The 16,289-nt window shown below is 44.7% G+C and overlaps 1 protein-coding gene across 3 annotated transcripts; it reads left to right on the top strand.

The window, feature by feature from the left end:
* The first annotated feature begins 1,545 nt into the window (after positions 1–1,545).
* On the top strand, positions 1,546–13,757 carry ELAC1 (elaC ribonuclease Z 1). 3 transcript variants are annotated; one of them, XM_081881614.1, is made up of 5 exons: positions 1,546–2,809; positions 2,947–2,989; positions 7,071–7,251; positions 8,991–9,458; positions 13,096–13,757. In XM_081881614.1, the coding sequence occupies exons 3-5, from the start codon at positions 7,095–7,097 to the stop codon at positions 13,587–13,589; spliced, it is 1,119 nt and encodes a 372-aa protein (XP_081737740.1). In that variant the 5' UTR covers positions 1,546–2,809; positions 2,947–2,989; positions 7,071–7,094; the 3' UTR covers positions 13,590–13,757. The 3 variants fall into 3 exon arrangements, with proteins under 3 accessions (XP_081737740.1, XP_081737741.1, XP_081737739.1); XM_081881615.1 differs by lacking the exon at positions 2,947–2,989; XM_081881613.1 differs by having other exon boundaries at positions 1,547–2,989.
* The last annotated feature ends 2,532 nt before the right edge of the window (positions 13,758–16,289 follow it).

Raw genomic sequence — 16,289 nt, 5'->3', positions numbered from 1 at the left:
TTATCTATACCCTGCCCATCTGGCTGAGTTTCCCCAGCCACTCTGGGCGGCTTCCAACAGAATAAAAAAATACAATAATCTTCAGATGTCTTCAAAAAGCCTGGTAGTTGTTTTTCTCTTTGACATCTGGTGGGAGGGCGTTCCTCAGGGCAGGTGCCACTACCGAGAAGGCCCTCTGCCTGGTTCCCTGTAACTTGGCTTCTCGCAGCAAGGGAACCGCCAGAAGGCTCTCAGTGCTGGACCTCAGTGTCCGGGCTGGATGATGGGGGTGGAGACGCTCCTTCAGGTATACTGGACTGAGGCCGTTTAGGGCTTTAAAGGTCAGCACCAACACTTTGAATTGTGCTCGGAAACATACTGCTTGTCAATATGCCTTTCAATCATCTGCATAGTGGTGGTGCCACAGGGCAACTGCAGCACTTATTGGCATCAGTGGACAGGATGGATCTGGAATGGGCACCAGGAAGGCTGACGCATAAAATCCTCTACATATGATCAAGCTGATGCATGTGATAAGCTGATTGTGGGTGATGCACCCGTCTTGTCCATGCAGAAGCAGGTCCCTGCGGCTTCCACAGGGTGGCCCCTACATATAAAACTATATATGCACTTGCATAACATACCTACATACTAGACAAGCATATATGAAATGGCAGCTGTTTGCATACATAATGTTGTACCTTTTCTTTTTAATTCTCAAGTTTTCCAAAAGAAAATAAATTATGCAACATTTTCCAATTAGCATTCCATTAATGTTCGACTTCCCCTCCACCCTTCCAGGGTTTCCCCAAATTTCCTAATACTACTGCATATTAAAATTATTCTATGACGTCTCTCCTCCACCGTATTCTCACTGTAGGGGACGCGGGTGGTGCTGTGGGCTTAAACCACTGAGCCTCTTGGGCTTGCTGATCAGAAGGTTGGCGGTTTGAATCCCCGCGACATGGTGAGCTCCCGTTGCTCTGTCCCAGCTCCTGCCAACCTAGCAGTTCGAAAGCATGCCAGTGCCAGTAGATACATAAGTACTGCTGCGGCAGGAAGGTACACAGCATTTCCGCTCACTTTGGTTTCAGTCACGGTGTTCTGTTGCGCCAGAAGCAGTTTAGTCCTGCTGGCCACATGACCCAGAAAACTGTGTGTGGACAAACACCGGCTTCCTTGGCCTGAAAGCGAGGTGAGTGCCACAACCCCATAGTCGCCTTTGACTGGACTTAACTGCCCAGGGGTCCTTTACGTTTACCTTCTCAGGTACACTTTGCTGCTGTTCTTACTCAAAACCGCCTTGCATTTTAACACGTTTACAAAAAAAAAAATTAAAGAAATCTACAAACATTTCCCAGTCCTCCTTAAAAACTATCTTGCCTTGTTCTCTAATTCATCAGAAGAATAATCTTTATTTGCATCAGCCACTAGCCATAACAACAAAATAAAAATGTACTGAAGATAGAGGTAAAAACTTAACTATACAAAATACATTCTGGATAGAGAAATAAAACTTTATTCGCATTAGCAAATGGCCATAGCAACAGTAAAACATTACAGTATACGCAGAAAAGGAAATTTGATATAAAAGCACAGTTTAAAGTCCTGAATTAGCAGTCAGTTACTGGCCCTTATTCTGATTGCCCCTGCTATGAACCTACCAACCTTTGCTGTTATCTGCTCATTTTGATCTGATAGAAGAAAATACATTCTGGAGGTGCACATCAATAATCAAATAATAGCTCTTATTCTAATTGCCCCTGCATTTATTTATTTTTTGCTGTCACCTGATTATTTTGATGGCAGGCATGTCCAACTTCCAAGAGATTCTGATCTACTCCCAGTATAAAAAAACCCTGGCAGTGATCTACCCATTGTGCGTTGTGTGGGTGGATTGCCCAGAGTTGTTGAACTTTTTTGGGGTGGAGGATTGCAGGTTTTTTTAGCTTTTCCCCCGAAACTTTTTGTATGCAAGGATCCTGCGATCCACCAGGATCAGCACGGGATCTACCAGTTAGACATCTCTGTGCCAGAAGAAAGGACACAATAGCAATGGTTGAGCGATGTGGTATGGATAGTAGTAGAGGGGTAATAAGTAATAACCTCACTCCTCAAATCTTTATAGAGTACAAACCAGAAGCAGATGAGCTACTGATTCAATACTGCCATTTCCACAGGGACATAACCGTTTTTCCAGGGGGAGTTTTTCGAAATCGACCCTCAAGTACAGCCTGTATTTTGGAATTGCTAAATTTTGCAAATAGGGTGCCAATGTGTCAAAATGACTAGGTGGGAAATAATCATACCATGGACAAAATTTCCTTATCGTGGCCAAATTACTCTGCTGCTCAGTATCATATAGGCGCTGCCTAATTAAATTATTTGCTTTCCTAAAACCCAGTGTTGAGAACTGTTGTGGTGATAAACACCAGAAATGTAAAGCTTTTAGTCCAATTTTACTAGTTAAACTTGCTAATTCAGCCTATTCCATCAGTTTCAGATGCTGATTGTACCGTTTCCTTTTATGCACTTTTTAATATACTTTGCATAAAATAATGAAATAAGAAGCGTTCCCGATTTTCAGCCATTTCACCTCCAGACTCGCCAGCAGCTGCATCCAAAATACCAAAGCGGTTCCTTTTCCTCCTCTGCAGGCAGCGGCTCCTCCTCCTCCCCCTGAACCGACTCAACCCCGGAACCTATTGCCTTTCCTATTATGCTCACTTCCCGAGCATGCGGAATAGCCCCCCATCCCGCAGGAGAAGGGCGCCTCTGAGCTTGCAAAGAGAGCAATTCATTCCTCCGCTTCCGGCTGCTTGCTTGCAAGGTTCGTTTTGGACCGGGGAAAGGTCCGAATGAGCAAAACTGATTTTCAAGCAGGGAGGCTTGCTAGAGCCCCGAAAAACCCTCCTCTTTAAACAAAAATCCCCTATTCTTTATTTTCTTATTTCCCTTCCTTGGTAGCCGGGCTCTCAAGCTAAGAGGACTCCGAGAGAGAAAACTCCAGGTGGGTAGGAAAAAAAACCACACACACACCTAACACCCCATGGAACTGTAAACGAGCTGCTTTTACGCTCAGGAACAAAATCAGGTGGCGAACTCCAGCTATGACTAGGGATGATGGGAATTGTAGTCCAACGCTATGGGGCGGAATTCCCAGGTCGATGAATGCCGTCTGCAGATTGGCTGAGGTTCTATGCATGCCAGGAAAGGGTTAAAATGCATGTCACTGTTTTAATGAGTAGGGGGTTACTGTTTTTTAATGCTCCGTCTTAAAACAAACAAAAAACCCCAGCAATGTTATCCCTCCTTTGCAACCTGAAGTCATACATGCCATTCTATCTGGCGAGACAAGCTTTTCTTGCAGAATGTTTGATTTAGTTTGGTTGCAGTGCCAGATTTACTATAAGGTAAACAAGCTATAGCTTAGGGCCCCACTCACTTGGCCCACCCCCCAAATTTCACTATTAATATACTTTAAAGGTAAAGGACCATTAGGTCCAGTTGTGACTGACTCTGGGGTTGCGGCACTCATCTTGCTTTATTGGCCAAGGGAGCCAGCATACAGCCATGTGGCCAGCATGACTAAGCTGGTTCTGGTGAACCAGAGCAGCGCACGGAAACGCCGTTTACCTTCCCACCGGAGCAGTACCTATTTATCTACTTGCACTTTGATGTGCTTTCGAACTGCTAGGTTGGCAGGAGCTGGGACTGAGCAACGGGAGCTCACCCCGTTGCGGGGATTCAAACCACCGACCTTCTGATCGGCAAGCCCTAGGCTCTGTGGTTTAACCCACAGCGCCACCCGCATCCCTTTAATACTGTCATTCTTCTTAATTGTATTTCAGTTCAACAATTACTTTGATAAAATAAATATGTTGTTATGTGCAAATTACTTTAGATACCTATTAGGTCCTTAAATTACCATATAGCATATATTCAACACAAAAAACAGTGACAATTTGTTGTTGACAAAGGACAGCTGGACATATAAAGGGCCTCATTACCTTCAGTAGCTTAAAGGTAAAGGGACCCCTGACCATTCGGTCCAGTCGCGGACGACTCTGGGGTTGCTGTGCTCATCTCGCTTTACTGGCCGAGGGAGCCGGCGTACAGCTTCTAGGTCATGTGGCCAGCGTGACTAAGCCACTTCTGCCGAACCAGAGCAGCACACGGAAACGACGTTTACCTTCCCGCTGGAGCGGTACCTATTTATCTACTTGCACTTTGACGTGCTTTCGAACTGCTAGGTTGGCAGGAGCAGGGACCGAGCAACGGGAGCTCACCCCATCGCACGGATTCGAACCGCCAACCTTCTGATCTGCAAGCCTTAGGCTCTGTGGTTTAACCCACAGCGCCACCCACATCTCTTTTCAGTAGCTTAGGGCCTCGTCAAACCTAAATCCGGCCCTGGTTGGTTGGTTGTGTTTCTGTGCTGCTTTTCATTCAGATGGATCCCAAAGCGGCTTACAGATAATCAATAGCAATAACCATAATGAAGCATAATCGAGCACCACAAATCCAGCACAGATCATGTAAAATAATTAACAAACCATCAATAAAGCCATTACAATCTATATTAACAAGCCATTAATAAAACCATTACAATCTATAAAACACTATTAACAAAACAGCAGCAACAACAACAAAAAAGCTGACGTTTCTGCACTTAGACAGAAAGAACCAGATGTACAAATGTAGGATGGGGGACACCTGGCTTACTAGCATGTAAAAAGGGTCTAGGGATCTTGGTGGACCACAAGCTTAACAGTGAGTCAACAGTGTGATGTGGCAGCCCAAAAGGAAATGCTATTCTAGGCTGCATCAACAGAAGTATAGTGTCCAGATCAAGCGAAGTCATAGCACCGCTCTATTCTGCCTTGGTCAGACCACACTTGGAATACTGTGTCCAATTCTGGGCACCACAATTTAAGGAGGATATTGACAAGCTGGAATGTGTGCAGAGGAGGGCAACCAAGATGATCAATGGTCTGGAAAGTATGAGGAGCGCTTGAAGGAGCTGGGTATGTTTAGCCTGGGAAAGAGAAGACTGACAGGAGATATGATCGCCATCTTCAAATATCTTAAGGGCTGTCACATGGAAAAGGGAGCATGCTTGTTTTCTTTTTTTTCTTTTTTAAATATTTTTTTATTAAGATTTTAAAGGTTACAGAAAAAACACAACAATCAAAAAATAGATAAAAAAACCAATACCTATAAAAGAACATTATCAAAAAAACAAAAAAAAGAAAATAGAAATAAGAAATATGTCAAACCTTTAAATCACTTACTTACATTCACTTATTTCCTTGACTTCCTCACGCCTCCCATTTTTGTACTCAAATTCAGTTAAATATTCCAGCAAATCCTTCCAACTTTGTTTTTATCCTAATAATTTATCTTAACATACTATAATTTTACATTCTCTCTTTCACCAATTCATTTTTACTTAATCCTTTATATCCTTTCTGCTAAGACCACATAATTTTTTCCCCCCATCTTTCTAACATTCCTTAATTTTACAATATTTCTGAAGATACACTTTAAATTTCTTCCACTCTTCTTCCGCCGACTCTTCTCCCAGGTCTCGGATTCTGCCGGTCATCTCAGCCAGTTCCATATAGTCCATCACCTTCATCTGCCATTCTTCCCGAGTGGGTAGATCTTGTGTAGGGAGGAAGCTTGTTTTCTACTGCTCTGGAGGGCAGGATTCGAACCAAAGGCTTCAAGTTGCAAGAAAGGAGATTCCAACTAAACATCAGGAAGAATTTTATGACAGTTAAGAGCTGTTTGACAGTGGAATAGACTCCCACGAAAGGTGGTGGAGTCTCCTTCTTTGGAGGTTTTTAAGCAGAGGCTGGATGGCCATCTGTCATGGATGCTTTAGCTGAGATTCCTGCATTGCAGGGGGTTGGACTAGATGACCCTTGGAGTCCCTTCAAACTATGGTTGCCACATTTTTTTTTTTCAATGAATCCGGGGACACTTTTTTTTTTTTTTTTGGAAGCTGAGTAGCAACAGGGAGTCAGTAGTGGGGATGGTGAGGCAAAAGACCCTGGGCCCAAGCACACATGCATATTGTATGAAGGTGCAAAGCTCTTCTTTCACACCCTATGAAACATAAATGCGCAGAGTTTTAAAAAAACTGGGCAAAGGTGCGCTGCCCCCCTGTGACTCCCGAGCTTTCCCCAATGTCCTCACACTTCCCCCTTTGTTTTGACTTATCGGGGGAGGCTCGGGAGTCGCAGGTGGGCGGCCATTGCCCAGTTTTTTAAAAAAACTCTGCACATTTATGTTTCATAGGATGCAGAAAAAGGGCTTTGCACCTTGCCTGGCAGAGAAACCATGCACCTTGCGCCCCTCCTAGGCAACAGCCGCCCGCCCACAACTCCCGAGCCTCCCTCAATCTGTCAAAACAAAGGGGGAAGGGGGCAGGAGATCTGTACTGCCAGACATCCCCGGTTCTCCTTCAGCAGTGGCGGCAGCAGTGAGCAGCTCCTGAAGCCAGCCAGAGCCAACTGCGCTACCAGGCTGGCTCCGGGCTGCTGAGGCTGCCGCTGCCATGTTTCCCGGGCACAGATTTGCATATCGGGGGACATTCCGGGGACAGGTTTGCAAATCCGGGGACTGTCCCTGGGAACCGGGGACGTCTGGTAACCATACTTCAAACTCTTCTGTGACTCTATGATAGGAGTAGACCTGAGCTCCATTGAATTTAGGAACCTATGAAGACCCCTGCTGGATCAGACCAAAGGCAGCAGTTAGCAAACCAGATGTCTATGGAAAACCCACAAGAAGAGCCTTATCCTTCATGACTTTGTCTAATCCTCTTTGAAAGCCATCCAACTTGGCGGCTGTCAGTCATTACCTCTTTGGGAGCGGATTTCTGTTGTCTGCCTTAATCTTGCAACATTCAGCTTTATTGGTTATTCAAGAATTCTGGTGTTTAGGCCTTTACGCCTTAGTAAGTGTGTGTAGGATTGCAGCCTTAGCCTTTACCAGTACATTTTTATGTCACATAGCTTTTCTCTTTGTGCACGGGGCCAGAAAACCCAAAAGTAAATCCCATTTGTTACTGTCTCCGCTAGGGTATCGCGCTGATTTGGAGCAAAATGGCGATGGATGTTACTTTCCTGGGAACCGGGGCTGCCTACCCGTCTCCAACGAGAGGGGCCTCAGCTACGGTGGTCCGTTTTGAAGGAGAAAGCTGGTTGTTCGATTGTGGCGAGGGGACGCAAACCCAGTTCATGAAAAGTCATCTGAAAGCAGGTCAGCAAACTCCATTGTCTCTCAAATCAGATAGATGCCAACAACCTCTTTTCTAAAGTCACTGGTAGAAGCTAGAAGTTCTATCCCCTCCCCATTTTTTTTAATTCATTTTATAACACAAATAAACAGCACAAACAGGAAAACAAACAATAGAAACAGATTCTTGTCTTATCCTTATTTTTTTGAAACATTGTTAGGTGGGCTTCCCCGAGTCCCCCCTATCTGATTTTTATTTTACCTCATCTTTAGCAGTTTACATATATCATAATTTCTAACCATTTTTTTATCACACTTACTTTAACCATAAAAATCTTCACTTGCAAACAATACTATTTTAAAATACACTATCTTCTACTTCTAACCCTACAGCCTAAATCTACTTCCAAAGCTATTCTAAGATCTAAATATTAACATATTTTTTCAAATATTCCAATCTTCTTCCACCGTCTCTTCTCTCTGGTCTCGGAGTCTCCCGTTCAGTTCGGCAAGTTCCATATAGTCCATCATCTTCATCTGCCATTCTTCTATAGTTGGTAAATCTTGTTTCTTCCAGCAGAAGCTAGAGGTTCTAGCCAAGCTGGCAGCTTTGGAAAAGTATGTGTTTCCAGTTCCATGCTTAAGGCGGCAATCCTATACTGTGCACTAAGGTGTCACCAACCATTTCTATTTATTCATTTGGTGTTTTATTTCATATAATATTTATTGATTTTGTTAAGAAGGGCAAACATAGCCAAGAATAAAATAAAATGTAGAACTTTTTTTATGTACGCCACAACAGCAGCAAGAATACTCATTGCAAAGTATTGGAAAATACAAGATCTACCCACCTGGGAAGAACGGCAGATGAAGGTGATGGAGTACATGGAACTGCCTGAGATGACTGGCAGAATCTGGGACCAAGGAGAAGAGTCGGTGGAAGAAGATTGGAAAAAATTTAAAGTTTATCTTCAAAAATATTGTAAAATTAAGGACTGTTAGAAAGATGTTGGGAAAAGAAAATTATGTGGTTTTAGTAGAAATGACATAAAGGATTAAGTAAAAATGAATTGGTGAAAGAGAGAATGTAAAATTATAGTATATTAAGACAAATTATTAAGATAAAAATAAGGTTGGAAGGATTTGCTGAAATAACAAATTGAATTAGAATACAAAAATGGGAGGTGTGAGGAGGCCAAGGAAATAAGTAAAGGAAAGAAAGCTATGTAAAGGTTCGATTTGTTCTTTTTTAATTGTTTGCATTTTTTCTGTCTTTTTTCTTTTTCTTTTTCTTTTTTCTCTTTTTACTTTTTGTAATCTTTAAAATTTGAATAAATATTATTTTTTTAAAAAAAGAATAAAATAAAATGAAGAAGCTAAAGTGCCAGCCAGGAAGCATCACAGTAATAAAATATTGACTCATACCGATTATGATAATCGATAATGGGTGGCATGCCTATCTAATTTATGACAAGGTGAAGTCCCCAGGGGTTTCCTGAATCACCTAATAAGGAAATCATTATATAAGATCTGGATAAAATATAAAGGGATGTTGGAACCAAAAATACCTCTGTGGACCTTGCTGACAGAAGCGATGGCGGTTAAGAAAAAGAACAACTCCATATGCCTGTTCTCAAGGTGGAACGGAACTATAGCCTAACATATTTGTACTTCTCTGGTGTGAACTTCTGTTTTCTCCATGTGCTGTTTTCAACGTATGCCTCCTGAATTCTCTCATCTCCATTCCATTGTTGTGTTTTTAGGAAGGATTGCCAAGATCTTTATAACACACCTCCACGGGGACCACATCTTTGGCCTGCCTGGGCTTCTTTGTACGATCAGCCTCCAGAGTAGCCCTGCCACAAACAAGCTGCCGGTTGAGATTTATGGACCTCTTGGGCTGAGGAGCTTCATCTGCAGAACTTTGGAGCTTTCCCACTCGCAGCTCGCCTTCCCTTGGGTCGTTCACGAACTGGTGCCTACGCCAGACCAGTGCCCTGCAGAGGAACGGAAGGAGCTGTCTTTTGTGGACAGAGACAAGGTCTCGTCTGAAGAGGCACCAGGAAAAACCCTTTGCCTGGACCCTCTAGAAGACTCGTACACCTTGGTGGACAACTCTCAGTTTGTGGTGAAGGCGTTTAGGCTGTTTCACCGCATACCTTCCTTCGGATTTCTTGTGGAAGAGAAGCCACGGCCTGGCAAACTCAACGCCCAGAAACTGAAGGAACTAGGTAATAACAGGCCTGCCTCTTTCGACCCTTGGGAAAACTGTCCTGTAGCAGGTGTTTTGAAGTTTGTCTTAAAAAAGGGACAAACAACAGGTAACCTCTAGAGTTCGTGGATAGCAATTCCAAGCAGCCCCTTCCAGCATGGCCATTGATTATGGATGATGGGAATCTACACCCAGTGGTTACCTCTAGTCTTTTTTCCCTTTTTTTAGTGAGACCTGCAACAGAAAGTTGCAGCATGGAGGTTTCCTGTTCAGGGTGCCAGCCAGCCAAGCCCTTTCCTCAGGGTACTCCATTCCATTGCCCCTCCCTTGCCCAGCAGACAGTGTTCTGTGGCCACTGAGCATGCTCAGTTCTCATTAGAATGGGTTTTTTGGGTAAGATTTTTACAACGGCAAACTTTGCAATTTCCCCGATTGTGCCATTTGTGTGTGGATGGTCCTGTTTTGGTAATAGTAATTATTATTATTATTATTATTATTATTATTATTAATACCACGCCCTTTCTGGTTCAAAAACCTGGCTCGGGGCGGCTAACAACAAATTGTAAAAGCAGCATAAAATACAGTATAAAAACATGAATAACAATAAAATTCAAAGTTCAGAAATCAATTTAGGGGAAATCCATCTAATAAACATTAGATAATCACCAGGGCTAGCTGGCTGAATTAGCCCTACTTGGGCCAGCAACAAGGCCAGGGGAGAATTAGCTGTGGGGTCTCAGAGTGGGTAATCTTCATAAAAGGGGAGGGGAAGGGAAGAGAAGGGAAATGTAACATCAGGCTGAGTTCAAATTAAAAACCAGGCAGAATAGCTCTGTCTTACAGACCTGATGGAAGGAGGTTAAATCCTGAAGGGCCCTAGTCTCATGGGACAGAGCATTCCACCCAGTCGGAGCCATCACTGAAAAGGCCCTGGCCCTGGTGGAGTATTGATACTTGAAGACTGGTTTTGCTGTTAGCATCTAGGGTGTTCCTGATCATGTTAATCTGGTGGTCCAATCAACGTTAGCACACACCATGCCAAATCCTGGTCAATGTACTAATATTCATTGGATCCCAGTCAAGGTTTTGATTTTACCTCCAGCGGGCTGGGACAAAGCAGCTTGTTTGTATGGCTCAACTGGGGTGCTGGAGTGCTCCCGATTCCCAGCTGAGACACCCCTGGTGCTTCCCCCGCTTGTGTGGGAGCCAGCGCTGGGGGCTCCTTTAATTGCTTCGCTGAGGGTAGTGGCAATTGCACACTCCTCAGCCAAGCAATTAAAGATACAGAGGGAGGCAGAGTGGGATGGCGGTTTCACTCAGCGGCATATCGCTGGTGAAACCGCCACCGTTCCTGAGTCCCTCTGCTAGCAACGTTCGCTGGAGGAAGTCGCTAGCAGAGGGACTCAGAAGCGGTAGCGGTTTCACCAGCAATATACCGCTGAATGAAGCCGACATCATGGTCTGTTCCTGGGCGATATATCAATATACGGTGGTACCTTGGTTCTCAAACTTAATCCTTTCTGGAAGTCCGTTCCAAAACCAAGGCGTGCTTTCCCATAGAAAGTAATGCAAAATGCATTAATCCGTTCCAGACTTTTAAAAACCCCTAAAACAGCAATTTAACATGAATTTTACTATCTGACAAGACCACTGATCCATAAAATGAAAGCAATAAACAACGTACCGCAGTCACACAATCAAACAGTAGCTGAACTGGGTTCCACACAGTCACAAAAACAAAACAAGGAGAGCCGCAAAAACGCAAAATAAATAGCAAAAACAGACAGACCTCAGCGTAACGCTCAAAATGGAAGTGTGACACACAAATAGGAAGCGTAATACTCAAATCGGAAGTATAACACTCAAAACAGAAGTGTGGCACTCAAATTGGAAGCGTAACACTTAAAATGGAGCATGTTTGGCTTCTGAAAAAAGTTCGCAAACCGGAACACTAACTTCTGGGTTTGCAGTGTTTGGGTTCCAAGTTGTTTGCGTACCAAGGCGTTTGAGAACTAAGGTACCACTGTATCAGCCAGGCCTACTTGTAAACGATGGTCGTACTTAGCATTTACTTCAGGCAGAGTATCTCAACAGTTCCCACAATGGCCCTGAACTGTAGGTCGACATTGTGCTGCTGGCAGAGGTAGCCGTGAGAGATTTGAGCAGAGGACTTCCTGGTGCACAGCGCCACCTCTTAGCCACTGCTGTACACTTGATGGATTCAAATTCCCACAGCACCTCTGCTGACTGTCGTGAGCGCTGACGTCACGCCGCAGCTCCCGAGTGTGACTAATAACTTTCCGAGCAGGGGAAACGGCTTGCTTTTGCCCATAAAAGAGAGTGCTGTGGTACCTTAGGGAATAATTAATTTAGCACAGTGCTTGTGTGTGTGTGTCTTCAAAGCCATCAACCTGCTCCATGTAATCGCCATTGGTTTCATGTGGGATGTGCTTTTGAGGCCAGTCTTTGAGATGCCTGCACTCTTCTTTCCCTTTGCTGTTGCAGACTAATGCACATACAGTGGTACCTCAGGTTAAGTACTTAATTCATTCTGGAGGTCTGTTCTTAACCTGAAACTGTTCTTAATCTGAAGCACCACTTTAGCTAATGGGGCCTCCTGCTGCCACCGTGCCGCCGGAGCACGATTTCTGTTCTCATCCTGAAGCAAAGTTCTTAACCTGAGGGAATATTTCTGGGTTAGCGGAGTCTGTAGCGTATGTAACCTGAAGTGTATGTAACCCAAGGTACCACTGTATTTCCCTCGTTTAGAGACACAGGTAATGTTGGTTAATGATTCTGATCAAATCTGAAAACTTTAGTGCAGAAATCTATGTGGGGTAAGAGCAGAGCTCCTTCCACCCCCACACACCCCAAAAAACATTTCAAAGTAGAGCATCCTTCATGTAACAGGGAAGGAAAAATCAGTGTTGCATAAGATTATAGCTCTACCCTTTTTATTTTTCAACCAAGGCTAACTGAGAGCTATATTTAATGTGTGGGGTTGTAGTATCAGGATGGCCTTGGCTGAAGCACTGCAGATGTCATATTGCAAGTATTAAAGTATATCATCTATAAGGCAAAAAGTCATGTGGCAATGGATGCAGCGAGAAAGGGTTGAAAAGGAATCTGAGTAGGGATGGAACTTTTTCATGTGTAGAACTTGTTAGGCAACAGAAACAATTCAGTACCTAAAAATGGAAACCCTGCATGCACTTTATTCTAAACTCACTATTTCCCCTGCATAAAATGTTAAATCATACAGACTTCGAAGGGACCCTGAGGATCATCTAGTCCAACCCCCTGCAAAGCAGGAATATGCAACTGGCCCTTATGGGGATTGAACCTGCAACTTTGGAGTTATCAGCACCACACTCTAACCATCTGAGCTGTCTAGCTAAATGTTCTTTAGCAGTGGTCACTGATGCAGGGAAAGAATGGTTATGGATCTGGTACGGATCACTGGATAGGTACCATCAGAGGAAAAAGTATGCTTTGGAAAATGCCTGCATATTTTTCAAATTCATAAGGAGTAGAAACTTGGTGGCATGGATGCGTGAATTTTTGGGGAATTGCCGATTGCTCAAAAGTGTGTTTAAAATTTTGTTGCAAGCCAAGCTTCTTGACAAATAGCTTTGGGCCTGTGCTTTAATTTCTAGGAGTTCCACCAGGCCCTATATACGGCAGACTGAAAGATGGGGCTACAGTTGTCCTGGAAAATGGTACAACCATCTTTCCTTCAGATGTCACGGAAGACCCGCTTCCTGGGAGAAAAGTTTGCATTTTAGGAGACTGCTCTGGCATTGTAGGAAATGGAGCAGCGGCCCTTTGTTACGGAGCCGATCTCTTGGTTCACGAAGCCACTCTGGACGATACCCAGGCAGAAAAGGCGAAGGAGCATGGTCACAGCACTCCGCAGGTGGCGGCGGAGTTTGCAAAGTTGTGCAAAGTGAAGAAACTGGTTCTGTCTCACTTCAGTCAGAGATACAAGCCTGCAGGTCAGACTGGTGAAGGAGATGTGGATGTCATGGAGCTGAAGAGGCAAGCCGAGGAGGTATTGGATGGCCAAGAAGTGGTGTTAGCCGAGGATTTTATGACCATTGATATTCCAATGAAAAAAAGTAACAATAGTGCCGCCAAATTAATTTGCTGATAGGCTGAACCTCTGGCTATAGCTTACTTCGAAATTAGTTTCTTAATGCCCAGTTGGAGGCACTTACGGACCTGATTCATTGGACTTACTTATGGGCACGTTTCCTACTTGAAAGACCTAATCCTTGCTTTCCTTTTGACAAATATATTAATTAAATCATCAAAAGACTGGGCTAGCAAGCTTACTTTCTGCTGAAAGCATAATGAGCTGGCTTAGCCTTTGATCTCAGGCAAACCATTACAAATTTCAGTTTCCTAAACTAAGACTCTTAAGAGTCATAATGCATATCTGTTGAAAATAGGTTTGGCGTGAAGTGCAATCTGGGATGGAATTATAATGGGGGAAAGGTGGGTAGACCCTAGTGCCTGCAGGTGATACCAGGCTCCATGATCCATCTGCCATAACACAGACCTGTGCAATGTGGCAAAATCATAAAACAGGGATTGGAAATATGTATAGTCAGAGAACTCAAGTGGACAGTCTCATCCACAGACTGCACATCAACTCACAAAACCACTGTTCATTTATTTCATAAAATTTATATCGCACTCGGTTGTCAGAAACCTCAAAGCGGATTACAAAAAGAACGCTAAAATTATCAGTCAAAACTGTTAAGAACAACCATTTTTACAATTCGAAACAATATATAATCAGTGATAAACTAAAAACAGATTAAACACACACACCCCGGCATGATAGATATCTATGTAGGCATGTATAAACAAATATTTTTTAGCAGGTGGCAGAAAGAGTACCGTGAAGGTGCCTGCCTCATGTCAAGTGGCAAGGAGTTCCAAAGTGCAGTACCACCGTAATCAAATATCAGTTTCTTACAAATGCAGTTTATTTGGCACCTGCGCTGTGGGTTAAACCACAGAGCCTAGGACTTGCTGATCAGAAGGTTGGCGGTTCAAATCCCTGCAACGGGGTGAGCTCCCGTTGCTCGGTCACGTCTCCTGCCAACCTAGCAGCTTGAAAGCACGCCAAAAAGTGCAAGTAGATAAATAGGTACCACTCCGGCAGGAAGGTAAACAGCACTTCCGTGCACTGCTCTGGTTCGCCAGAAGCGGTTTAGTCATGCTGGCCACATGACCTGGAAGCTGTACGCCAGCTCCCTCTGCCAATAAAGCGAGATGAGCACCGCAACCCCAGAGTCGGCCACGACTGGACCTAATGGTCAGGGGTCCCTTTACCTTTAATAGTACAAGAACTGGTGTTCAAATTACTGCTTTGTGTTGCGTGGAAAGGAATGCAGCAGAAGGCAGCTCTGTGCTGGAGGCTTCGCTTTAGCAGAAGCCGCTGCACAGAAACGAGCTGCACGAGGCATTGCGAAATGTGGTTCATCTCCTCTGCAGCTTCTAAAATGTCACGAAACTGGATATCTTTTACTTCCCCTTTTGCTTTTTGGATCCAGAGTTTAAAAATACTTCTGCCTCCCCCGAGATCCCATCCAAGCTCAGATGTCCTTGATCTAATTTTAAACTTGGCAGGCCCATTGGGCATGAAGGCTGAATCTTTCCCATGTTCAAAGAAAGAGGGCGTGGCTTGGGCCGAAGATCCCAACTGCTGCGCACATTCTTCCCTTTAAATAGCATAGCCTGGGTTCGGCTATCCCCAGGGTTTCCTCCTGTTCAGTGTCCCAAGCCAAGGAAAAATTTCCTGCAACTAATCACTGGGAGTTCAACACTTTCTCCCTGCTAGCTGGTCCCTGATCCAATTTGCAATTATTGCATTTAATCGCATCCCAAGTGCTAGGTGCTTTTATGGTTGGCGGGGCCAGGATTCTTAACCGTGGAAATTGCTGGACTTTGGCAACCAGCAAGCAAGCCCAGCTTTTCACAATTGGATTCTCTCGCCTTGTTGACCCAAGCTGAAGTTGGGCTGGGTGTAAGGAGCTTACACCCCATCCCAAAAGTGAGGAGGGGGAGGTCATTTGGTGGTTTTCCTCAGATCCCTTGCTTTATACAAACAGACTTGTTTGAAGGGGTCCTGAGGATCATCTAGTCTAGCCCTCTGCAATGCACGTATCTCAACTAGGTCACCTATCATTTATGGCCATTCAACCTCTCTTTGAAAATGTGTGTGTGCCCTAAACCCAGCGCTGCTGGCAGATCAAGGCTGGTGGCTGTCGCCTGGTAGCAATCCAGTACCGCGTGCATGCTGCAAACAATAAGCAGTGCGGGTGTTTTTGTTTTTTTTAGCAAAATCGGCGGTATTTCCCTGAAGGAAATTGCCAGCCAGCAATTTCAGGGCAAAAGAAAGTTTTTTTTAAAAAAAACCGCCCGCCCGTTCTGTGTTCGCACGCTGACGACGCTCCTGAAAACCAAAAACCCAACTCCCTTTCCCTCTCCTGGTTCCTGCGGTTACTCCGCGCCCGCCCGCATTCTTTTCCAAGGAGAAAAAAAACAACAAACTATGCTAGGGCGCCGTCGCCTGGCTTGCCCTCGACTGAGCATGCGCGCTGTGCGCACGCTTGCGGGAGGCGGTGAAGGAGCCGTAGCAGAGGGCGGCGTGCGGCGGCGGCGCGACACAGAGAAGCAGCAGCAAGTGCGGGAGGGTGGGAGGGAGAAGGGAAGAGAGAGGGGAAAAAAACCCGGATGTGGCGCATGCGCGCTACGGCGCCTGCCCGGCCGTGTCTGCGGCGGCAGAAGCAGCGGCACCAACAACAACACCAGCCAGGCAGAGGCACGACGTAGGAGG

Source organism: Podarcis erhardii (genome assembly GCF_964252035.2).
Source record: "Podarcis erhardii genome assembly, chromosome: 11".
In the NCBI taxonomy this organism is placed as follows: Eukaryota; Metazoa; Chordata; class Lepidosauria; order Squamata; family Lacertidae; genus Podarcis; species Podarcis erhardii.
This window is presented reverse-complemented; position numbering and strand designations above follow the sequence as displayed.